This window comes from Pan paniscus, chromosome 6 (assembly GCF_029289425.2).
Source record: "Pan paniscus chromosome 6, NHGRI_mPanPan1-v2.0_pri, whole genome shotgun sequence".
Classification (NCBI taxonomy): domain Eukaryota; kingdom Metazoa; phylum Chordata; class Mammalia; order Primates; family Hominidae; genus Pan; species Pan paniscus.
The window spans coordinates 154,452,623-154,479,140 of record NC_073255.2 but is presented as its reverse complement, the minus strand read 5'-3'; the positions used below and the strand labels follow the sequence as shown (position 1 = coordinate 154,479,140).

General features: G+C 36.9%; 1 protein-coding gene across 1 annotated transcript in view; it reads right to left on the bottom strand.

The window, feature by feature from the left end:
- Positions 1-26,518, bottom strand: part of CFTR (CF transmembrane conductance regulator) — a 183,372-nt gene that overhangs the window by 13,727 nt on the left and 143,127 nt on the right. Inside the window, exons 23-25 of the mRNA XM_055114832.2 lie at positions 26,232-26,480; positions 12,230-12,385; positions 1,914-2,003 (exon numbers count right to left, since the gene is read on the bottom strand). Coding sequence (XP_054970807.1) covers positions 1,914-2,003; positions 12,230-12,385; positions 26,232-26,480 — 495 coding nt within the window. The remainder of the gene's footprint in view (positions 1-1,913; positions 2,004-12,229; positions 12,386-26,231; positions 26,481-26,518) is intronic.

Sequence of the window (26,518 nt, the reverse complement as noted above, 5' to 3'; positions counted from 1 at the left end):
CACCTCACATTGCAGACTTCACATTGCCACCTCACACTGCAGTCTTTGCTCCTGTATTAGCACATTTTCACACTGCTGTAAAGAGACTGGGTAATTTATAAAGAAAAGAGGTTTAATTGACTCACAGTTCCACATGGCTGGGAAGGCCTCAGGAAACTTACAATCATTGCGGAAGGGAAAGAGTTATGTCTTACATGGTGACAGGCAAGAAAGAGGGTGCAAGAGCAGGGAAAACTGCCTTATGAAACCATTGGATCTCGTGAGAACTCACTCACTATCACATGAACAGCATGGGAAAACCATGCCCATGATCCAGTCACCTCTCACCAGGTCTCTCCCTCAACACATGGAGATTATGGAGATTATAATTCAAGACAAGATTTGGGTGGGGACACACTCAAACCATATCAGCTCCCCATACTCCATTGCCATACATCTCCACCACCCTAGGTATAGCTCTAGCAGACCCCAGCACTCATGCATTACACTCAGCAAAACTGTAGGGGGATGGCTGCCTCCACCTAGATTTCAAGAACCCAGAGAGTCACAGGACCCAGGTAGAGGCCCAGGGGTGAGGTCACCACATAGAGCCCACATTAGGGCAATGCCCAGTGGAGCTATGAAGGCTGGGCCACCTATGCAATCCCAGACCAGTAGAACCACCAGGCATGCAATTGCACACTCAGGGAGCCATAGGTGTGGGATTGGAGCACAGACCTGCCACAAAGAATGAGACACTCAAATCCATGAGGATAGAGCCTCCACCCCGGTGTGTCCAGAGGTAAGACACCACCCCAGTGAGCCTGGAGGCAAAGCAAAGGAAATTATTCTCAAGCCTTAAAGTGTTAGACTTATAGAGACCTGTCACTCCTTTTTTCTTTTCTATTTCTCTTTTTTGAAATGGGACTGTCTAGCCTGTGCCTGTTTCACCATTTTATTTTGAAAGTACATAATAGGTTTGATTTCACAGTTTCATACTTGGAGAGCAATCTGCCTAAAGAGGAATCACACCTTAAGTCCCACTCTACCTAACTTAGCTGTTTGTGCTGATTTAGCTGATATTTAGATGAAACCTTGGACTTTAGCCTTGTAAGTTGATGCTGGAACAAGTTAAGACTTTGGGGGCTATTGGGATGGAATGAATGTATTTTGCATGTGAAGAAGACATGAACTTTGGAGGTCAGGAGTGAAATGCTATGGTCTAAATATTTGTGTCCCCCCCCACCTCCTCAAATTCATATGTTAAAATCCTAACCCCCAAGGTGATAGTATTAGAATGTAGGACATGTGGGAGGTGATTAGGTCATGAGAACAAAGCCCTCATGATGGGATTAGTGCCATTGTAGAAGAGACACCAGAGAGGTCTTGCCCTTTCCATTATGTGAGGACACAGCAAGAAAGCACCATCAATGAACCAGGAAGTATGCTGTCACGAGACAGCAAACCTGCTGGCACCTTGATCTTTGACTTCTCAGCCTCCAAAGATTGCTTATAAGCAGCTCAGTCTTTGGTATTTTATTTTAGCAGCCTAAATGGACCAAGATAGGGCCTGATGGTTGGAGCCATACCAGTGAGGAGAGAAGTAGGCTCAGTCAAAAGTACTTGTCGCACCAGGTATTTTAGGGTACTCCATTTTGAAGTTGTGCACAGAAATACATGCACACAAAGTGTGTAGAATGATCTTAGCCATATCAACCATTTGTGTTGGTATGAGTTACCTCTTTCAAAATCATTTCAGTTAGGGGTAGGTCCAGTCAAAAGTACCTGTTGCTCCAGGTATGTTAGGGTACTCCATTTTAAAGTTGTGCACACACATACATGCACACAAAGTGTGTAGAATGATGTCAGCTATATCAGCCATTTGTGTTGGTATGAGTTACCCCTTTCAAAATCATTTCAGTTAGCAGCCTTACCTCATCTGCAACTTTCCATATTTCTTGATCACTCCACTGTTCATAGGGATCCAAGTTTTTTCTAAATGTTCCAGAAAAGATAAATACTTTCTATAGCAAAAAAGAAAAGAAGAAGAAAGTATGAATAACCTAAATATCTTTTTATTTTTCCCTTATTGTATTGTAAAATATTTCAAGTAGAAAAATTATTTTAAAATAAGAAACACCCATGTACTTACCATCAAGTTCTCTCAAATTTTAATATTTTATCATGTCTGCTTTGTATCATTCTTTTAAGAAACAAATACTACAGCAATATTTGGAGTCCCTTGTGAACATTTTTCTAATCCCAATGTCTTTAGAATAAAGAAATTGAGATAATTGTTAATTGTAGAATATTAAAAAATTTTATTCCTAGCAATATTCCTTATTATAAGCAAATGTAATATAAAATTAAAAAGTAGAAAAACCCAGTAAGTTTATGAGTTATAATTAACCTGTTAGAACAAATTCCTAGTTTGTTAATGTATTTCCCTGGATTCCTCTGATAAGCCTGCTTCCTAAGGGATTTTGAAATTTCTTTAACTTATGCTTATTCAAATACACATTTATCTCATCTATAAACCAAGGCACAACTCTACTTATCTGATCAGACAGGCACAAGAGAGAGCCTCAACTTAGAAATCAGTGGAAGAGCAGAAGTCAAATAATTGTTTAACTGAATGCATGTTCCTGGTAAGGAACAAAATGACAATCTAATTCCCTGCATGGAGCATTGCACAGCTGTTACCCTGAAACATCTACTTACCAGATCACCGTCTACTTAATTCTGCCTATATTATTTAAAAATGTCTTAAAAGAAAATCACTGTCTCGTTAGGGAATGTCGGTGCAATAGCAATAATAATACTTAGTTCTCTGTGCCTGGGGTGAATTGAAAATAATATTTTTGATATTAACATTTAGAATTTTTTTTACCCTTTTTTCTTTTGCCTTTGGTTAATAACATCCACTAAAGGGAATTAAGAATGAAATTTCTTGAAGTGTAGTTTTTACCAATTGCCTTGAAATGAGACTATTTAGTGGCCATCTGGTCCACAAGGAACCACACAAGTCAAGTCAATTCCCAATTAATGGTGTCTGTGTCTCTCAGGCAGATGGAGAGTATCCTCAGCAAGGCAGCCAAGTTTACTGAGGATCATGTTAGAAATTTCATACCCCGGGGCATAACTGATGACTTAAAGAAAAAGTTGTTGTCAAATGTCTCAGAAACTCTCTAGAGAGGTCAGCTAGGACCTCCATGCTGATATTTCTCAACCTACATCAAAATCACCTTCCTGAAAGGTACCTACATTGCTTTACAGAGGGAATATAAGAGATGAGCATATGACTCATAGGATCATAAGATATGTGAGGGATATGTTTGTGTATCCACCTCCAAACTTCTATGTAAATAAAAGTAATTTCTGAATAAACTGAAGAGAGTAGACAAAGGTCATTATTGGAGAATTCTGAAAAACTAAAGAGAATTAAACAAGAAGCAGTGCTGAGAACTCGAGTCAGTTCATTATTTAAGCAATTGGATTTATTTAGTATATAAAGTTAAAAAGCCTTGCCAATAGAATTTTTCCATTTGCTTTTTTTAATATATTTTTCATTTTATATTGTGGTTCTTTAAATAAAAGGTTTCTAGCATTATTGAGAAGAACAGGAAATGATAATTGTAAGGGTTAACCAAGTATCAAACAATATATTACCTGCTACAGAACAGTTATCTCCTCCAAAAGGATGGGACACATAGCTCCCATTTATGGCAGACTTATCATGAACCATGTCCTGGGACAGGCTCATTCTATATGTTATCTCTTTCAATCTTCATGTCAACCTCATGAGGTAAATCCTATTACGTACATGAAGAAACAGCAGGTTGGAGAAGGTGAGTGACTTGTCCAAGGTCACTTAGCTAGGAGACAGTAGGAGCTGGAATTCAAACACAGGAGTGTTTGTCTCTAAACCTGTGCTCCTCATCACCACAGCAAAATGGCTCAAATCCTTTGTGGACCATTTTTTCCTTCCTATTTAAAGCTCAGGAAAGATTAAAGGTTGGGCAGCAGCAGCCTAATGGGTACATAAAGAGCCCATCAGTACTCAGCAGCATATTCTTTATTTAAACAATTATCCATCCCTCTAGCCACAGGCTCAGTTCCTGGAGAGATTAGCTTCCTCTTCCTATGCAGGACCTGAGTCGAAGCGTTTCATATGGGCTACAGCCTCATTATAACTTTCAAGGAGACTCACACATCCAATGGAAGCACACAATTTGAAACGGAATAATGGCATTATCATGGAGGACTGCGGGAGGATGGTAGGGGGAAGGCCAAAGATGTTACGGCATCAACACTGACACAGAGTTATGAAAGGCAATGTGGCTTGCAAAGATGTTGTAGTAATGCAGTTCTGGCCTGGAAGGTATGTCTACAAACAGGAACCCAGCCTCTTTGTTCTTCCATGTTTTATGAAATGGGGAAATGCTACCTTTCTTCTCAAAGCTACTCTACCCCTAGGCTTTCCCATCTCAGTGTATGGTACCTTCATTTCCTCAATCCAGAAACTTGGGAGTCATTCATGACTTATCTTTCTCCCTGATCTTCCCAAATAAAATTAATTATCAGTCCTATCTGGAGCAGGGCAAGAGCCTCCTAATTGATTTCTTCCCTTTCACTCTTGCATCTCTACCCATCCATTCGCATTCAGCAATCAAAGCAATTCACTACAACAGAAATTAGAACATTTCATTGACCTTTTAACAAACCTTCAAAGGTTTTCCACTACACTCAGGCCTTTAAGATGGCCTACACGACCCTACATGGTTTAGCCCCTCCTACTTCTCTGACTCATTTAGTGCCCTTCTCCATTCTCTTCTCTTTCTTCCTGCCACCACACTAGCTTTCTTTCACTCCCTCAGCTTCTTCACACATTGGATTCCTCTTGCTTGGGAATCTCATTCCCTACCTTCTTCCCATGGCCAACTGCTTTCTTTAGGTTTCAAATTAAATATCACTTCCTCAGCGGTATCTTTCCTGATCCTCAATACCAAATAAAATCTCCCAACATATGGTCTCATAATACTCACACTCTGCTTTCATAGCTTACAGTGAGTATTAAGATTATATGTGCATTTGTGAGCATTTTGTTTTTAACATCCATCTCTCCTACTAGGCCATAACTGCTGCATACCCTGTCCTTAGCAAAAGCTGTGTTCATAATATATGCTCAATAAATTCTTCCTGAATAAATAAATGGACTGATATGAAAATAGGAAGTAAAATACAAAAACATCAAACTCAGAGTTCAGCACATGTTGTTTTTCTTCCTTCTGAAAGAACAGCTATTACAACCTAGTATTTTGTTTTGGCTCAGAAAAAAAATATATATATATATATATACACACACACTATATATATATATGTACAGATATATGTATGTATGTATATGTACATATGTATGTATGTATATATACATATGTATATATACACACAGATATGTGTGTATATATCGATATACATGTATATATATATCTAGATGTGTGTAGATATATATATCTCTACTGCCATATATATATACACACACACATATACACACACACACACACACCCCATGTATAATTCTATTAAAATGTGGCCAAATATTTATCAGTATCACAATCTTTAAAGAAATAATACTAACAACCCATTAAAATTTTGATCGTTCTTTATAATTGCTTGGGAAATGGTGGGTCTTTTACTCATAATATTATAGTCTAATAGTTTATATAAAATATCTATCAAAGTATATTGATATATATTAAATTTAGCTAAAATAGATACACATATATTCAACATTATGAAGAAAGAAAGCTGTTGGTTGAAATTAGACATCCCAAAGTTTTAAGTGTGGTGAATTTGATACCATTCAGAAATTCTGTAGGTCTTTTGTCTACAGTTTACTGTCTAGTGTTAGATACTGAAGTAAGCACTCTAATTGAAAAAAAAAATTTAACTGAACAAACTGGTTCAGTTAGAATTCAATTTCATACAATTAGGTATTTCATTCCTGTATTACAAATAGTACCTGGCACTCTCTTGCTTCCAGGGGTGCCAGTGGGTGTCTTAGTTCTGTTTTCTAAACTGTTTGAACTTTCCACAAACTCATCTCCAAATTTGAAAGGTCTTTGGAGGTCACGCAAGTCCTTTTCTCTGGTTTACAAATGAAACAGTCAAGGCCCTGAGAAGTTACGTGGTTTGCCCAACGTGGTACACTCGGACTGACTGTGCAGCAAAAAATATACCTGAAACTATCAATCACACAATGGCCCTTTATCTCTCTTTTAAGAAACTTCACCAATAGGAAAGTTAGGATGTGCAAATATCTGATATTTATTTAATGCCATATATGTCATAAAGAGCACTTCTTGAGACCCAGAGAAAAATAAGAGCACCATTACTCACCCGGTGACAAACCTTTTTGCTACAGCTTGACTCCTCAACTCAACTCAGTGGCAACACGTGAGGCTATATTGAGTTCTCAGGGTTGCTCATGTATATTTCACTGCAGCAGGCATTATGCTTTAGCATTGGATGTCAAACAAAAAACAATAAAGCAGTTTGGCTGGTGTGGTGACTGGATGTAATATAAATTACATAAGTGGGAAGTGTGACTGTTTTTCTTTAAGCATACAGTGCTGTTTGGCTTTGGCTCAGAAGGGAAATATATATATGTGTGTGTGTGTGTGTGTGTGCGTGTATATATGCACACACTCACACAGTAGGTAGGTAAATAATGTGTACATATATACACATATATAAATACATATATATACATATATACATATATATAAATAATGTGTGTGTGTATATATATATACACACTCCATGTATAGTTCTATCAAAATGTGGCCCAAATGCTTATAAATATCACAGTGGTTTGGACATCCCTTTTTGACAATGTCTGCAACATTTTCTTATAAATTCAATCTGTATAATAAAAATCTGTTCAATGTGAACAAATCAAGATCCTAAGTTTATGGTAGAGAATGTTTAAAAATAAGTATTGGCCAGGCACTGTTACTCATGTCTGAATTCCCAGTGCTTTGGGAGGCCAAGGTGGGAGGATCACTTGAGGCCAGGAGTTTAAGACCAGCCTGTAGAACATAGTAAGACCATGTCTTAAAAAAAAATTTTTTTTTTTTTTGTATTAGCTGGTGGTATGGTTTGGATCTGTGTCTCTGCCCAAATCTCATGTTGAATTGTAATTCCCAGTGTTGGAGGCAGGGCCTGGTGGGAGGTAACTGGATCATGGGGGTGGATTTCTCATGAATGGTATAGCACCATCCTCTTGGCGCTGTTCTCATGATAGTGATTGAGTTCTCATGAGATCTGCTCATTTCAAAGTGTGTGGCACCTCCTCCCTCACTTTGTCTTGCTCCTCATTCGCCATGTAACATGCCTGCTTCTTATTTGCCTTCCGCCATGATTGAAAACTTCCTGAGGCCTCCTCAGAAGCAGATGCTGCTATGCTTCCCGTACAGCCTGAAGAACCGTGAGCCAGTTACATTTATTTTCTTTATAAATTACCCAGTTTCCGGTATTTCTTTATAGCAATGAAAGGATGGACTAATACAGCTGGGCATGGTAGTGTGGGCCTGTAATCCACCTACCCAAGAGACTGAGGTGGGAGGATCACTGGAGCCCTGGAGTTCAAGGTAACACACTCAAGCCTAGGTGACAGTGCAAGACTCTGTCTCCAAAAAAGTGTTGCTTTGTTTTCAAGAATATCTATTAGTTAGAACAAAGTAGCTATAATTAGATGAATAAAATATTCCTCAGTCAAAAATATTTAAGGTTTGTAACAAATATAGAATAATTTTGTAATATTTATATATATTTGCATATAAATGATTGCATGTAAAATATCCAAATTATTGTTTCCTCTAAAATTACTTAATGCTTTACAACCTTTTTATACTACAACTTTTTAGTATATACATTTTCAGAGATAGCATAAAAGAAAATACTTTCCTGGTCTGACCAAATAATCAAAAATTTCACATTTTTAGGCTCAGAAATAATAAAATTGCATTGTACCTACTTCCATACCAATTATTTTTCTCTCCTCCCTTAAGTTCAGCACTCCACCCCTACTGTCCTTATATTACTCCAGACTCATCACTTCATAGCTGGAGAGTTTCCTAGCTCATGTCCCTGCCTCTCCTGCCACCTACACCCCATGCCATCAGCAGCAGCAGTGTCCTCCACCACCCTTTCACCAGCCTCTTCCTCACTCAAAAAGGCCCAACCCATTCCTCGTGAAGCCATGTTGGCACTTGTCAAGTATTAACTTCTTTTTCCTAATACTCCCTAATTTGTGGCCTCCTCTGACCTTTTGCCCCTCAACTTTTTCTAGTTCTCATCTTAGTACTTATCCATAATCTCCCTGTCTGGCATCCTGGAATACCCTCTCCACATCCTCATGCCCCCACATTTCTAAAATCTACAAGCTTTATGACCCTTTATGAACCGCCTTAATTATCACTTTCTTTGTGAAACTATATTCTTTTGTTCACTTCTATGGTATATACCTCCAATATTATACTAAGATGGGGACATTATTTCTTTTGCTCAAGGAACTATAAAAAATAATAACAACCACCACAGCACAGCATATTGTACTTACTATGTGCCAGGGAGGAGTACTAGTTATTAACTCATTTAATCCTCACAAAAACACAATGAATTAGTTACTACCATTATACTCATTTTACAGACAAGAAAACAGACGCACAGAGAAATCAAATAACTTGCCTAAGATTACACAGACTAAAATCCAGATACTGATGGAACCACAGTCTCCTGTTACAGAAATCAAGCATTTAGTGATTCAGCACAAAACAACGTACATTGAATTCTTATCAAGTTATTGTGTTATGCACTCTATAAGGGACAGAAAACTTAGTAAGAAAAAATCTGTTTTATCTAGCATTTCTATTACATTCTTTATCTAGCCTGCTTTAATTGGTGATGATTTTGTGTTTAAACCTTACTTTCTTAACTAGGATACCTGCAAGTATTTACAATGCTAAGTGGAAATTAAACAAATACAAGGATTACTCTAATATAAGATATATTAGAAGTGCCAGGTTTACAAACAAGGCTCCAAATCCCATGTGGGACTGGAATGTGGGGGTGGAATGTTGGGATTAGTCAAAAACCCCAAATTCACACAATGTTAATGTTGCTTTGAAAAGTCTAATTTGTATGACTCATATAATGGAGGGATGCAAGGGAAAAGATGAGGAAGGCACTGCAGTAGGAGTAGAAAAAAAGGAAGGATCACTGATGTGGGGGAGTAGCAACAACAGGGCTTGGGAGCTGGCCTTTCATAATTACCCACATCACACTCCCTAACTAGCCCATGCCTTGACCCATGACTATATTTAATCACCTATATTTAATTTATCATTTTGGTTAAATCCTTTCTTCCTTTGATCTCTGACTTATGACAATGAGTGTAATTTTGAACTTTTCATTTGAAGCTCATAGGTTGGATTGGGACCTCACTGTAACAGATCAAGGACAAGTGCTATGTATACCTTTTATGTAACCACAGAAGTTATCATACTTATAATGTTAAGCATGTAGGAGTTTAATAATTAATTATTAAGTTGTTAATTATTATAAAATGAGTGAGAACTGCTACACTGCTGAATCATCATTCAAATCTACAAACACTTGTTTTGGTCGCATTTGATATCTCCCAGAGCAAAAGACGCCCCAACTTTGAGGTGGGAGTTATGTGTGGACATAGATTCTTTTCAGATCATAAAGACTCATTGCAAGAATAGGCCCAATCATTTCCTCAGAATAGTTTGTCACCTTTCAAACTTGTAACTGAAGATTTAGACATACATTTAAAAATATTTTTTCTGTTTTTTATGAATTATGTGCTTAACACAATTCAAGGCTAATAAACCATTTTAGATCTTGTTGTTCTAATTGCCTCAACCAATGGGGCTCTCATGATTAGCCTCATTGTCTCCTCTTCATGACCTCACAGCTCACAGGTAACACAGAACAAATTAAAGGAGGCTCCACCTTGAAATTTACACAATAGTCTTCCAAGCTGGCGCATTCTCCAAGATCGCTGTCTAGCTACAGGAGGGAAGAACATTAATAAAACAAAACAAAACACCTGCAAGGACCTGCCAAAACTAATGACATGTTGTGATTCCACAGCTGATGTCTCAGGATCACTATGAGAAAAAGAGGGGAAATTTCTTGTTCAAAGTTCCTGTTTCATATGTCTGAAAACAAATGATCCATTGATACAGAGATCTCTAATGTCTCAGTGTCAGAGATCCTCAGAACTATGCCCTTGCAAAGTCTCGGAGTTGGAAGGAAGAAAAAAACGGAAAAGCAAACAAACATAATTTTCTTTGGATTTTTAATTCCTTCTTCCTTTTTTTTTTCTTTTTAAACTTTAGGACAGGATAAAATTACTTAATTTGAACTTTCAAAGAAAAGTTAGGAAAATAAAAGCATCTCTTGGTTTCGACATCAAAAATGTATGAGAAGTTTGCCCTCTTTTGCTCTTTCTTGGACATTCACATAATGTTCAAAATTTGTCACAAAGAAGAAATAGCATATTCTGTTTACAGACATCTTTGTGATACTGAGAGCCAGCCCCAGAAACCAGCATCATAAACACATATATGAGAAGCATCGATATCAAGATCATCCAGCATTTCTGAAGGAATCTCTGAACGTATTTTTTTTTGTTTGGTTTATATAATGCTAGAAACCATAGAAGAGTGGAAATGAAAAAAAAAAAAAGACAAACTTGGGAGACTCACTTTGGCAGAAAGAAAAGATAAAGAATTTTCAAAACTCTGGCCCACTTGGTTTTCCTCCATGTCTTGCATATATACGTTCCTACGTCAAACATGCAATAAAACAAAACCTCTCTACTACATAGTAGATAAACTAAAGGATTCCCAGTGAAACTGAAATTAATTTTTAGGGCTTGGCTTATTCTAATGGGCAAATTTGTGTGAACAAGAACAATAAAAACCAAAAAATTCACTATTTTTCATTAAAAATGGGACCACAAGACTTAGGTTCTACTGAATAACAACACTTCTCTATCAACCAGTTCTTTTTCGCTTTTCAACATTTTTATTTTGCCTAATGCTATCACCTTGGGATACTTGTATTTCCAGTGTTTCTTTATTTTTAGATCATCTGACAATCCCTTTTTTCTTTCTGAAGAAACAATACTGTTTTCAAAACTCCAACCAGGATAAAGCTTCTGGCAACATGACAAGGTCTAGACAAATAAATTAAAAGCACCAGTTGAGCAGTTACAATATTTAGTGCCTCATTAGTTGAAAGGAGCAAATGTTCCACAAGGTAATCTGTTAAGAAATACAAGCTTTTTTTTTTCAGTCTAGATTTATAGTCAGTCTACCTGGAGGTGCTCCTGGCATTTTAATTTTGTGTAAAAAGTAGAGTAGTATTAGCAAGAACTATGGTAGTGGAATGCATTCAGTGTCCATTAGCACAAAGGGAGAAAAGTGATCATTAAATGTGAATATACCCGGAAAGACTAGAGAAAATACCAGCAAAAATACAGTAAATGCTGTCCAGATTTGGTCCCAGTAAAGACATTTCTTGGTTTCCATTTATATCACTTTAAACTGGAACTGTTGCTATTTTTCTCATATACAAGAAGTGCTCTTACACAGTAACACATTCTAATTCATAGAATGATACTAAGGCAATGAGACTAGAGATCCTTTGTGACCAAATCAGAGTGACATTAAAAAAAAAAATAGTTACAGACTAATCTGACATTGTTCATCCCATCCAAATAACAAAAAACAATCACTACACTTTCTATTTTCAATTCCACTACCTCATGATTCCAAGTGTTTGTTATTTCAGGAGCATCTGTTATGTCCCGCAAAGCATTTCTCAACCTGGCGATTGCTAACTTGGAGGTCAGGCCACTGAAGCAGGAACAAAAAAGAGCTGTTAAAAAACAAAAGCCCAAGGCTCCCACTGTAAATTTGGTCTTCTGAAAAACACTATCAAAGCTATGAACATTTCAATAACCAGAATTTGAGAATTCCAAACTTTTAGAGACATCTTTTCTGCCTATGAGAAAACTGCACTGGAGAAAAAAGACAGCAATGCATAACAAATATATTTTGCAGAGTAATATGAATTTCTTGAGTACAAGTATCAAATAGCAGTAAAAAATATAATTTAGTTGCCTTTTTTCTGGCTAAGTCCTTTTGCTCACCTGCGGTATCACTCCAAAGGCTTTCCTCCACTGTTGCAAAGTTATTGAATCCCAAGACACACCATCGATCTGGATTTCTCCTTCAGTGTTCAGTAGTCTCAAAAAAGCTGATAACAAAGTACTCTTCCCTGATCCAGTTCTTCCCAAGAGGCCCACCTATAAGGTAAAAGTGATGGGATCACTTCTGTGACATATAGGTACCATGCCATAAACATAATTCAGTATTGTACTTCAATAAAAACCATTGGAATATTTTATCCTGTCACCAGTGGAAGATTTTCACTTATTCATTCAAACCTTGTTGCACACTTTCAATCCTGACCAATGTTGATATATGGAGACAAACAACCTTGGAACAGAATAGAGAAACTGGCCATAAGGAATTGGACCCCTGATGCAGACTACCTTTATCACTGACCTTTACTAATGACAAAAAGATTGAAAATGCCCATTTTGCATAAAGGAAAAGCAAAGAGTGTCTTCATGCACATCATCTCTAAACATAGGCTCAAGCCAGAAGCAGAGACCTGCAATTTGATCTAGTACCCAAAGTGGATACGACTTAAAAATTAATCTGAAATAGTTCTAATATTTAGATGTTGACCCTAATAAATTAATTTGGTCAAGTTCAAGCCTGGCAATAAACAATGATATGTTCAGGCAGCAGTATATTCCCAGAGAAGGCAGGTTGGGCGAAGGCCTTACCACTCCTCAGTGAATGAGTACTTTGGACAGTTGTCAAATCACATTCTGACATTCACCCGGATTGGCGAGAAGGGAATTTCAGGAAGCAAAATGTATAGTAAGGAAAAGAAAGAAAATTATTCTTGTTACCTAAACACCATAAGAACATAGCATAGACGTGAGAGCACCATGCACTGCACGAGGAGATCAAGTGCTAGAGGTGACCCACAGAGAGCCCCAACTCTGTGTTCTGATGTCAGCTTAGATGCCAGAACTTGAGGAGGGTGCTTTGAGCAAGGTAGAACACCACTGCAGTCATTAACTGACCACTGAAAAAACTGGCTGACAGTTAGTGGCACTGAATAAATGGTTGTTTCCTTCTCCTTACATAATTTGTTTTTAAGTCATTTGGCCTTTATATACCATAACTGAGCAAATGGTCTTTTAGTATAATGCTTTTCAATCTGTAGTGAAGGACAGTTTTGTTTTCTTTTTAAATTTCTAATTCACTACATATCAATACTTCAAAAATATATAATAAAAATGAACTTCTAAATATTCACTCTCAATTTCTATACTATGTCATCATAGACAAGTAAGTTTGTAAATCAGAACCAGTGAAGGGACCACAATAAATGTTTTAGAGTACATAACAACCCTTAATAAGAATAATTTATTGAACACTATTTGCAATCTGGTAATAAACTAGGTCTTTGGGATAAGCTGATAAGCAATAATGACACAGTTGACCCCCTATCCATCGTAAGAACTCTACAATGAGATTTTCACAAATGTTTGTTCTCAGACAACTGAGAAAATCAGATCAATCAAATGTTAAGTACAATACCCTGTTGAATTTCTTCATATTATTAATCACAGTCAGTACTTTTTTTATTTTTTCTTGATTATTGCTTTTGTTTGTACCAAAAATATAAGTTCAACAAGGACAGGGGAGTCTATCTTGTTTTGCATTGAATTCTTAGCACCTGGCTTACCCAAAGTGCCCCATAAATATTTATTTGAATTGACTAAGGGATAGCCAGATGGAAGAATGGATGGATTTATGAGCAGATGAATGAACTTATGTAATTTAGCTGATCTAACAAATAATGGATTTAATCAATTTTGTTCAATTGCTAGATAAACTCCTAATTTTAAAATATTGTGGAATTTCAATGCACATTTTCATTTATGAATCAGCTCATGTTGCACAAACACATTCATCATGTGTCATGATTTTTCTAACACAATAGTAAAGTGTTGTATAAGCAACTTGAATATGCCCAGTGCAGGTGAGGTACAGGGGAATAAAAGAAAGGAAAGTTCAATAGGTGAAAGTAATTTGCTATAAAGTCATATCAAGAATTTTGGTAAGAAGTGCTTGAGGTCTAAATCCTTGTTATCATTAGTCAGATTTCTAATGAGGATTAGATAAATGTCCATGTTCCCTTTTCTTCAGAAACAAATACTAAAATTTTTAGAGAACTCAGTTTTTAGGTTGGGAAAGACTGGATGAAGAGGCAATTTGTAAATCTTTGGTTTAGCTTTAAAGGTTTTAGCTATTACTCTGGTTTCCTTATATCATTGAACTGCTGGTAATGCATGATATCTGACACATTTTTCAAAGGCAAGGAATCACTGGTTTGTACCCAACAAAGTCTTCTTGTTTATATAATTGGCACATAATAATTAGTTTCCGGGATTTGTTTTTCCAGGCTTCTCAGTGATCTGTTGAATAAGGCTAGAGTACTTCCCGCAAATAAGCTTTTAAGACATACCCTAAATCTAAGTCAGTGTTTTCTAATAACTTCAATGCACCTCCTCCCTGAGAATGTTGGATCAAGATAAATCAAAATAATATGTTGAAAGTTAAACAGTGTTGAATTTGGTGCTAGCTGTAATTGCATTGTACCATGAATAGAACATTCCTTTCAGGGTGTCTTACTCGCCATTTTAATACTGCAACAGATGGAAGACTCTTGTAATTATTTTTCATTACCTTGTGGTCTCCAGAAATCAAGATGACAAGTCAACTGAAATTTAGATCCACAAGGTGATTATAATTGAATCTTTTACGTGTTCATATATCTCTATTAATTATTAATGAAACATAGTATTGAGAATATGCTGCTTATACCCACTGAATGATTCAACTACTTTACACCAATGTTTATCAAGATAGAAAATGGGATATGTGTTTAACAAAGCAAACAAGTATTTAGGTGTTTGTGCTGATATGATTTGAATCCTTGATATTCTTATAAATTATTTCTGAAATTTCTGTATTTTCAAGAGACTACAAATGGAGAAAGCAGTTAAGTTCATCCAAAAGTATAGACCTTAAAGTACTATCAAATATCTATTTAATCAGAGGACTATCCAGTACTGTGATATATACAATATACCATCTGAGGAATTTTGATTAAGTCCAGATTTATCATGAAGAATCTGACTCCAAATTAAGTTCCCAGTAGGCATTTTGAGAGGAAAAAGAAAAGACAAAAAGGATGAGATATTCTAGTTGTGGGAAGGTGCTCTGGCTATTACAATTTAGATAAAAAGTCAAAAGGTTTTAAGAAAAAACTATTTGAGATTAAAAAGAAAAATGGATTTTAAAAGTAAAGGTTGTGAAATAGCTGCTACATTTTTCATGCATTGAAAATAAAAACTTGTAAAGTATAGGTTCTTTAAATTAAAGGTCTCAGTTGAGAGCAAAGAAAGTAATACCACATCTTTTTCATAAAGTAATTGCTATGGACAAAGTGTTTTCACATGAAGACTGAATAATTTTTCTGCACAGAATATTTATTCTTTTCACCTCTTCACCATAACCAACAACATAGAAATCCATTAAAAATTAAACGAGATGCCCACTTAAGTCCTAAATTTCAACTGCTTTTTTCCCCCCCAAGAAGGGCAGCCTAAAGCTGAGCTGGCAGTGTTTTGGGATATCCAAAAATATTACTAGTATACTAAATTTGAGTTGACTTCTTAATTCAGCACATAAGAAGTATGTTTGGAGCATCTTGTGATAGTTTGCGAGATGCTGTTATAAGTTCTAAAGGCAAGGCAGTAGAATTTATATTCTTCAGAGACTGCTCAGAATAAAATTTTTGTTTTATTTTATTTTTTTATTTTTATTATTTATTTGTTTGTTTATTTATTTATTTATTTATTTTTGAGATGGAGTTTTGCTCTTGTCACCCAGGCTGGAGTGCAGTGGCACGATCTCAGCTCACTGCAACCTCCACCTCCCAGGTTCAAGTGATTCTCATGCCTTAGCTTCCCTAGTAGCTGGGATTACAGATGGCCACCACCATGCCCAGCTAATTTTTGTATTTTTTGCAGGCACAGGGTTTTACCATGTTGACCAGGCTGGTCTTGAACTCCTGACCCCAAGTGATCCGCCTGTCTTGGCCTCCCAAAGTGCTGGAATTACAGGCGTGAGCAGAACGACATTTTAAGAATCAATTCCTATTCTAAGGAAGCATATAACCTAGAAGTAGATATAAGCTATGCATTCACTTATTTAAAATGTATTAAGATAGGTAACATGCTAAACAAAGGGATAAAAAAAATAAAAAAAACAGGACTTCCAGATTCTGATCTGGTTTGTAGAAATTCTGTAAGTGGTTGGCTTCATCGTAACAAGTAAAAAGCAGAGCACACTGAAAAATCAACAACTTTTCTTAGATCTGTCAGAGAAGTGAGGTCACAGGGCAAACCACTGCCCCCCAGAATGGGAGACAGGCAAGTAGGTACAGAGAATCACAACTTACAAAACAGAAACCAATAAGCAGAAACCTCTGAGAGAACCAGTAGTAGGGTAGGAAAACCTAAACTGTAAGTGAAAAATTGCTGGAGATTCAGTGTGCATGATGTGAGAGCAAGAAAATTCCAAGTGGGTCCAAGTCACTGGCCGACTTCTATACTTTTATGAATTTTGCCTATAGGATGCTTACCAGGTTCTCACAGTGAAGATCAGAGAAAAAAAGGGAAAAGTAACCATTTTCAAATATGCCAGAGCATTCATTTTTTTTTTGAGACGGAGTCTTGCTCTGTCACCCAGACTAGACTGCAGTGGCACAATCTTGGGTCACTGTAATCTCCACTTACTGGGTTCAAGCAGTTCTCCTGCCTCAGCCTCCTGAGTAGCTGGGATTATAGGTGTGTGCCACCACACCTGGCTGATTTTTGTATTTTTAGTAGAGACGGGGTTTCACCATGTTGGCCAGGCTGGTCTCGAACTCCTGACCTCAGGTGATCCACCTGCCTCAGCCTCCCAAAGTGCTGGGATTACAGGCGTGAGCCACCGCACCTGGCCCCAGAGCATTCTATTCTTATAACAAGGCCTGCCCTCAAAAGAGACTATTTTACCATGCCTAAGCTATCAGGGTTTTTTCAGAGCCTGACCTAGGGGAAGGGAAATACTCAACTCCCGCTCACACTAGTCACTATGTCCTACCAAAAGGGGTGAAAAAAGACTTCACAAGTGCTTCCAAGCTGCAGGCACACAGGCTCACTAAAAGACTAAAACCTAATCATAGGACTACAGAATACTTCCCTCACCCTCTGCTACACCTACCGGTACATTACTAAAGGCCTATTTACTACAGTTCCTTTTACCCAGCACATCATGTCCACCTTTCAATAAAAAATTACAAGGCTTACTAAAAGGCAAAAAAAAAAAAACAAAACACCATTTGAAAACACAGAGAAAGCATCAGAACCACAGTCAGATATGACAGGGATGTTGGAATTAACAGATCAGGAATTTAAAACAACTATGATTAACATGCTAAAGGCAGGGCATGGTGGCTCACACCTATAATCCCAGCAATTTGGGAGGCTAAGGTGGGCAGATCACTTGAGGTTAGGAGTTCAAGACCCGCCTGGCCAACATGATAAAACCCCATCTCTACTAAAAATACAAAAATTACTCAGGCATGGTGGCAGGCACCTGTAATCCCAGCTACTTGGGAGGCTGAGGCAGGAGAATCACTTGAACCCAGGAGGCAGAGGTTGCAGTGAGCCAAGATCACACCACTGCACTCCAGCCTGGGCAACAGTGAGACTCCACCTCAAAAAGAAAAAAAAAAAAAAGCTAAAGGTTTTCATGGAAAAAGTAGGCAACATGCAAGAACAGATGAAAAGCAGAAGAGAAATGGAGATTCAAAGACGGAATCAAAAGAAATTCTATAGGTCAAAAATTCTGTAATAAAAATGTAAAATGCCTTTGATGGACTCATTGGTAGACTGAACACAGCTGAAGAAAGAATCTCTGAGCTTGAGAATATGTCAATAGAAACTTCCAACACTGAAATGCAAAGGAAAAAAAAACTGAAAAAAACAGAATATCCAAAACAGCAGGATGACTACAAAAACTGTAACATACATGTAATGGGAATACCAGAAGGAGAATAAAGGAAGAAAAAGAACAGAAGAAATATTTGAAGCAATAATGACTGAGAATTTTTCCAAATTAGTGTCAGATACCATACCACATATCCAAGAAACTCAGAGAAAACCAAGCAGAATAATGCCAAAAAAAAATCCGACACAAAGGCATATCATGTTCAAAAAGAAAGGCATATCATGTTCAAAAAGAAAGGCATATCATGTTCATAAAGAAAAAATATTGATAGAAGCCAGAGGAAAAAACATCTTACCTATAGAAAGGCAAAGATAAGAATTATATCTAACTTCTCAGAAACAATGCAAGCAAGAAGGCAGTGGAATGAAATATTTAAGGGTTTGAGGGGAAGAAATCACCAATCTAGAGTTCTGTGCCCTGTGGAATTATTCTTCAAAAGTCAAGAAGAAATAAAGTCTCTATCAGACAAACAAAAATTGGGGAAAATTGTTGTCAGTAGGTCTGGCTGGTAAGAAATGTTCAAAGAAGCTGAAGAGAGAAAAGGAAAATTATACAGGTCAGAAACTTGGATCTACATAAAGAAAGAAAGTGTATTAGAGAATGAATAAATGAAGGTATTTGATTTTATAATAAAATTAGAACTTCTATTTTTCTTACTCTTAATTGATTTAACAGATAACAGTTTTTTCAAAATAATTTCATCAATATATTCAATCATAAATATGATAATGTATATACTTAGGTATACCCATATATGTAAGTGAACTAAATTATAGCTATAATACAAGAGACTGGAAGGTGGAACTGGGAGTGTTTTATTATTAAAAGGTACTTGCACTACACATGAAATTATTTAGTATTATTTGAAAATGGACTTAGATTAGTTGTAAATGTATATTGCAAACTCTAGGGGCAACCACTAAAAAATGTTTTTTTAAAGAAGAATTACTATGCTAAGAAAAGAAAATGGAAACATATAAAATGCTCGATTAAAACCACAATGGAAAGAAAAAGAGTAGACAATAAAAATATAAACAAAGAACAAGTAGTGTAACAGACAGAAAACAGTAATAAATATAGTAGATGTTCATCTAACTATATCAATAATCACTTAAAATATCAATAGTCCAAATATACCAATTAAAAGACAAAGACTGTCAAAGTGGATCGAAAAACAACTCTGAACTATTTGCTGTCTACAAGAAACCCACTTTAAATTTAAAACCACATATAAACTAAAAGTAAGGGGGATAAAGAAAGTTAAGTCATTTTAACACCAACCAAAAGAGACCTGGAGAGGCTATATTTCTTTCAGAGAGAACAGACATCAGGGCGAGGAAATAATGAGGGGCATTATATGAGGATAAATGGGTCATGCTCCAAAAGACATACCAATTCTTCATGTGTATGTTTCTAGCAACAAAGTATCAAAAGACATGAAGCAGAAGTTGATAAAACTGTAACAAGAAATAGAATATTCACTACTAGAGTTGGAGACTTCAGTGTTCCTCTGCAAAGAATGGACAGATCTAGCAGGTGGAAAGTCAGTAAGGCCATAGTTGAATTCAACAGCACCATCAATCAACTGGACATAATTGATGTCTATAGACTACCTCATTCAAATATAGCAGAATACACAGTCTTCCAAAGCTTACATGGAACATTCACCAAGATAGACCACATTCTGGGCCATAAATCACACCTTAACAAATTTTATAAAAATTAAAATTATACAATATATGCTCTCAGACCACAATGGAATTAAACTAGAAATCAATAACAGAAAGATAGCTAGAAAATTTTTTAAAATGGTGATTAAACAACACACTTCTAAGTAACACATGGGTCAAAAGAGAAATATCAAGAGAAATTTAAAAATATTTCAGACTAAATGAACATGAAAATACAACTCATGAATATTTGTGAGATGCAGAAAAAGCAGTGCTTAGAGGGAAATTTACATCATTGAATGCATAAGAATGCAAAAGGATCTTAACAATATAAGCTTCCACCTTGGATAACTAGCAAAAGAAGATCAAATTAAATCAAATGTAAGCATAATTTAAAAATCATGAAATTGAAATCATGAAATCAACAGAGAAAATCAATAAAACAAAAAGTTGGTTCATCAAAAACATCAAAAATAGAGATATCTCTAGCCTGGCTAACAAAGCAAAATAAAAGATGTGACACAAATTGCTAATATCAATAAAACAAAAAAGGGGACATCACTACAGATCCCTTGAACATTAAAAGGATAATAAAAGAATACTATGAATAACTCTACGTTGACATATTTGATAACCTAAATGAAATAGACCAATTCCTTGAAAGACAATCTGCTAAAACTCGCATGAGAAAAAATAGGTAATCTGAATAGGCCTATATCTATTTTAAAATAATTAATGACCTTCCAAAACAGAAAGCACCAGGTCCAGATGGGTTCACTGGTGAATTCCACAAAATATTTAAAGTAGAAATTTTACTAATTCTCTGCAATCTCTTCTCAAATGTAGAAGCAGAGGAAATACTCCCTAACTCATGAATAGGAAGCTTCAACATTGTCAAGATGTCAGTCCTTCCCAACTCCATCTATAGATTCAAGCCAATCACAATCAAAATCCCAGCTAGTTATTTTGCATACATTGGCAAACTGATTCTTAAGTACATAAAGAGAGGCAAAAGACCCAGAATAGCCAACACCGTATCAAAAGAGAAGAAAAAAGTCAGATAACTGAAACTACTCAAGTTTCATGGGTTTAGCTTATAGTTGAATTAAAAGATTGAGGGAGGACAACACAAATACCTTCAGTTTCCCAACTCTGTGCTCAAAGGTTCTCTTTAACTCCACTTATCTCCTTTCCTCCTATCTTGGAAAAGATAGTTTTCTCCTCAGTGCAGAGGAAAATGCCTCCATATTGCATTTGCTATGACCATCCCCCACAGAGCAGTGCTCTTGCTTTCTACTCCCTGCCACCAACACTAGTGTTCTACATAGCTTCTTATTTCAGTAACCACCCATTCCCTAACCTTTTGCAACTGGTCTTTTACCATCGCTCCTTTATACCTAATGGTGTTCTTTTTCATTTTCCTTTCTTTTTTCTTTTTCTTTTTTTTCTTTTTCTTTTTTTTTTTTTTTTTTTTTTTTTTTTTTGAGACAGTGTCTCACTCTGTCATCCAGGCTGTAGTGGTGCCATCACAGCTCGCTGCAGCCTTAATCTCCTGGGCTCAAGCGATCCTCCTGCCTCAGTCTCCTAAGTAGCTGGGCCTATAGGCACACAACACACGCCCACCTAATTTTTGTGATTTTTGTGGAGACAGCATTTTGCCATGTTGCCCAGGCTTGTCTAGAACTCCAGGGCTCAAGTGATCCTCCCACTATGTCCTCTCAAAGTGCTCGATTACAAGCATGAGCCACCACACCCAGCCCTAATGGCCTTCTTAAACAAGGGAGGGCTTTCATGCTTGGGCAAGAATGCATCAGCATGGTCGGGAAGTTGTGCTGAAACTCAGACCCCGTTCACACCCTCAGAATTTTTAATTCTTTGTTGGGGCCCAAGAATGAACATTTCTCATAAGTTCTTACGTGGTACAGGTGATGCTGGTTCAAGGACCACACTTTGAGAAGCCCTGCTCTTAAAGATGACCAAAGACCACTAAAAAAAGAAAACAAACTGTTTTCCCTATCCTACTGACAATACTTCTGACACCAACAATGTGGGTTTTCGACACCAAGCAATGCTGACAACTGTCTGTTATTAGCATAGACCCCACAGGATAAGGGCTCATTCCTGTAAGACTGCCTCCCAACACACTTCAAATGCCAATGGCAAGCCCAGATTGTCATCTGTGCTTCTGACTGTGCATCTGTAAATTGCACGTATCCATGAACTCTTTAGGTTTGATAATTTGCTAGAATGGCTCACAGAACTCAGGGTAACAGTTTACTTACTAGGTTACCAGTTTATTATAAACAGATACCTCTCAAGAACAGCCAGATGGGAGAGATGCATAGCAAAATGAATGTGGGAAGGGGAACAGAGATTCTGTGCTCTCTCTGGAATACCACCTTCTGAGCACCTCAATGTCTTCACCAGCCTGGAGGCTCTCCAAAAAAGTTCCAGTTAAGGCTTATCGGGTGGCTTCATTACATAGGCATGGTTGATTAAATCACTGGCCATTGTTGATTGTACACAATTTTCAGCCACTCATCCCACCCTGGAGGTCAAGGGGGGAAGATGAAAGTTTCAACCCATCCCCCTGACAACCAGCCTTTCCCCACTCCTGTCTTTAGGGACTTCCCAAAAGCCACCTCATAAATAGAAACTGGGGTATGGTTGATAGGGGCTTGATATGAATAACAAAGGATGTTATTCACCTGTATTTCTCTAGAGCTATTTCAGGAACTAGGCGGGGAAACATATAACAAAAGATGCTCCTTTAGCTCTTATCACTTAGGAAATTCCAAGGGTTTTAGCTCTGTACCAGGAACCAAATAGCACCTAATAGCAAAATCTACCTGGATTATCTGAGTTTTCGACTATATTGCTTTAGCTCTCCAAATCCAAAATTGGAGGTTGGGCACAGTGCCTCATGCCTGTAATCCTAGCACTTTGGGAGGATGAGGTGGGAGGATCACTTGAGGCCAGGAGTTTGAGACCAGCCTGGGCAACATAGTGAGACCCTGTCTCTGTATTTATATAGATAAAAAAGAAAAAAAATCCACAATCTCTTATCTATCTTGCTCCAATCTTGTCTCCCATTACTTCCTTTGGCATCCCCCAACCTGACTGAACCAGTCACTGTTTTCTGTGCATGCCCCTTGCCTCATGTTATGCCCTTTGCCTGGAGCACCCTTTCCCACCCACTGAGACAGCCAAATGCCTAGGCAGATAAAAAAATAAAAGGGTCCCAGAGAATCTCCGAACCACCCCTCAAGTGTTTACATCAGATGCTTTTGCACAGATGAGGGAACCTGCCCAAGGCTTGTCTGGGCATGCCCACCATGGACTGGAGCCCCACATGCACACTAAGGGGAAGTGGGTGGAGCCATGGGGAATTTGCACCTTATGCAGGGGAGAAGCCCGATCTCTTCAGTTCCTTTGTGGTGGCCTGGGATTCAATCTGTGAGCAAGACTCCATCTCGATTTGCTGAGTTTTCTTTTTTTCCTTTTTGCCCAATAAAATCCTGCTCTACTCATGCTTCAATGTATCTGTGTGCCTAAATTTTCCGGATCATGTGACAAGAACCCGGGTTTTTAATTGAACTAAGGAGCAAAATTCTGCAACACCACCTTTACTTGTTCAAATACACAGCTCAGTTCTCAAAGCTTCATTCTAAATGCCACTTCCTGTATAAAACCTTCTCTTAATAGCCTAACTCTCCGCCAACTGATACTAACTGCTTCCTCCTCTGAATTCCCATAGCATTTACCTGGATATCTCTTATTCAAGGGCATTTCAAGGATTTTGGGGGCCCAAAGCTTGTAAATTTGGAGGGAGGGCTCTTTTCAAGAATAAAGATTATAGAATTATAAATACAAAATTAGATACAGGGCCTTCAAAGTTGGCTCAGGCAAATGAAGGTCTGTGAAACTTAAGCTTTGTTATTGCCACAATAAATCTGCCTCAGGTTTCAGTGGATCTTACGTTTTCCCTTTTAGATTATCATCTCCTGGGACAGAAACTTTCTCTCTTCCCCTGCCCCATGTTTTCTGTTCTTCCACCTTTAAAGAGGAGCAATGGTATCTGGGTTTAAGATCCCTGCTTCCTTACTCACTTAATTGAACCTCAGTTTCCTCCATTGTGGAAAATAAAAGCAATCATTTCTGCCTTTAGAGTTATAATAAGATCAAATGTAATAGCAAATAAAAAAGTGTTTAAACAGTACTTAGGATATGATAAGCTCTCAATAAATATTAGAGTCCGTCTTTGGATGTGTCAAACAAAAATTATAGGAAGTCATTGTTTTAGATTAAGCTCTCTCATGAGGCCTCAACAGACCAGACTAAAAGTAAAAATGGAATCACCCATGTTCACCAAAGCAAAACTCAGTTGTTATCCGGCCTTCCAAGAAATCAAGAAAGAAGACAGCCTGATTTCCCAAACAAGTCAGTTTCAAACTTCAATCTTAAAGTTTCCTCTGTTTTAATTCTTAATCCAATGTTAACCAATCAGTGACTTTTCTATTATTCTGTCTCCTTGTCCCCACCTTTCAAGAAAAGTAACTTTGAAATGACCAATTCTCTTATTGTTCTTTGTTTCTGCTTCCTTTGGCCCTTTTTTTGGGTCTATAAAGCCAAGCTCCTTTGCTCAACTTATTGGAACACTTATTCCAATTTGTGAAATGAAGGACTGTCCAAATCTAGAATAGAAAATAAAGCTGATTGAGGTCTTTAAACTAAATTTGTTGTCATTTTGTCTTTTGACAAATGGCACAATCCATAGCCTTATGTGAGTAATTTCCAATTCCCCCAAAGTACCTAGAGAGTGCCTTGCAGTGAATAGTTACTGAACACGCATGGCCTATTTTGTATATACAGGTTCAGAGAAAATGAAATACCTAAGCATATTACTTCTTTCTCATTTTGCTACATCTCTAATTACTAATCTCACATCAGGGAAACTTCCTATACTAATGAGGACTCCACAAATTCTATTACTTTACTAGGGCTTGCTTGAATTTAATTTAGTGGACAAATGAGCATCAGCAAAGCAAAGGGGTGGCAGGATGTCAGGAGGAGAGAAAGTCAATTTATCAAGGCTTTCTACCAGGTTTATACCAACCTATTCTGGCTATTGTTTATAATAATGATATCACTTTTGGCATTCATCTTGGCGACCCCAGGAAAAAACACTTTCAGCTACCTATGGTATTCACTGATATGAATACCTATGGTGTTCTGTTTTAAGCCATTTCACATGATACACAGGGACTTTTTGCACATCCTATATATATGTTTTCACAGAATTTGTACAATGCATTAAATGTTTATCAAATATTCTAAAATCCATGGGCAAAATCAAACTCATATATTCTGAAACTCATGAGCAAAACTGTTTCTATGTCAGTGTTAGTAACGGTGACCTAACATCTTTACTAACTGTATCTCTCTATATATTTTTGTATCTGTGTTTGCAATTAACCACAGAGAGATAAAGTTTTAAAATTCAGTTTGCAATTCAGTTTTCAGCTCCCTTTTATTTTATCTAAAAAATATCAATCAAAATATATAATACTCTTGTCTAGATTTATAGAGCAGTCCAGAATAGGGATTTGAAGGCAATTAAGAAATATGTTTATGGAGCCTGAAGTATATGGATAATGACCATCCCTGTCTCCAAGAATCAATTCCAGAAATCAGTATATATTAAGTTCCTTCTATGTGTTCAGCCCAGTGCTGGGATCCATAAGAAGGATTTCAAAATAATGTCAATTACTCATGCTTAATAAATATAGTAAATAACTAGGAAAAAATAATCTATATCTGAATTAAAACTTCAAAGAAAAACAAAACAAACAAACTGAAAAAAGCTAGAAAAAAAGTATCACTTGTTTGGCAGAATGGAACTTAGATAAAATTTAAGACAATAGATGGAGTCAGCAATAAGATATTTTTGGAAGATATTTTCAAGATGGGAAATCTAAAACATGTTACAATTTTGATTTATTTAATGGCTTCTTTAGTTATTAACCTAGCAATTAATTAGATATTCTGCAAGTACAATCACATTTAAAATAAACCCATTATATAGGTTCAGGACTCTGCAAATTAAATTTCATATTAAAAATAATGACTCCATATAATAAAACATGTGTGTTTAATGTTGATTCTACTGTACAATAATAATGTTACAAATAGATTCTGCTAACACATTGCTTCAGGCTACTGGGATTCACTTACTGAACACAGTCTAACAAAGCAAGCAGTGTTCAAATCTCACCCTCTGGCCAGGACTTATTGAGAAGGAAATGTTCTCTAATATGGCATTTCCACCTTCTGTGTATTTTGCTGTGAGATCTTTGACAGTCATTTGGCCCCCTGAGGGCCAGATGTCATCTTTCTTCACGTGTGAATTCTCAATAATCATAACTTTCGAGAGTTGGCCATTCTTGTATGGTTTGGTTGACTTGGTAGGTTTACCTTCTGTTGGCATGTCAATGAACTTAAAGACTCGGCTCACAGATCGCATCTGAAATAAAAATAACAACATTTTTGTTTTTAAGAATG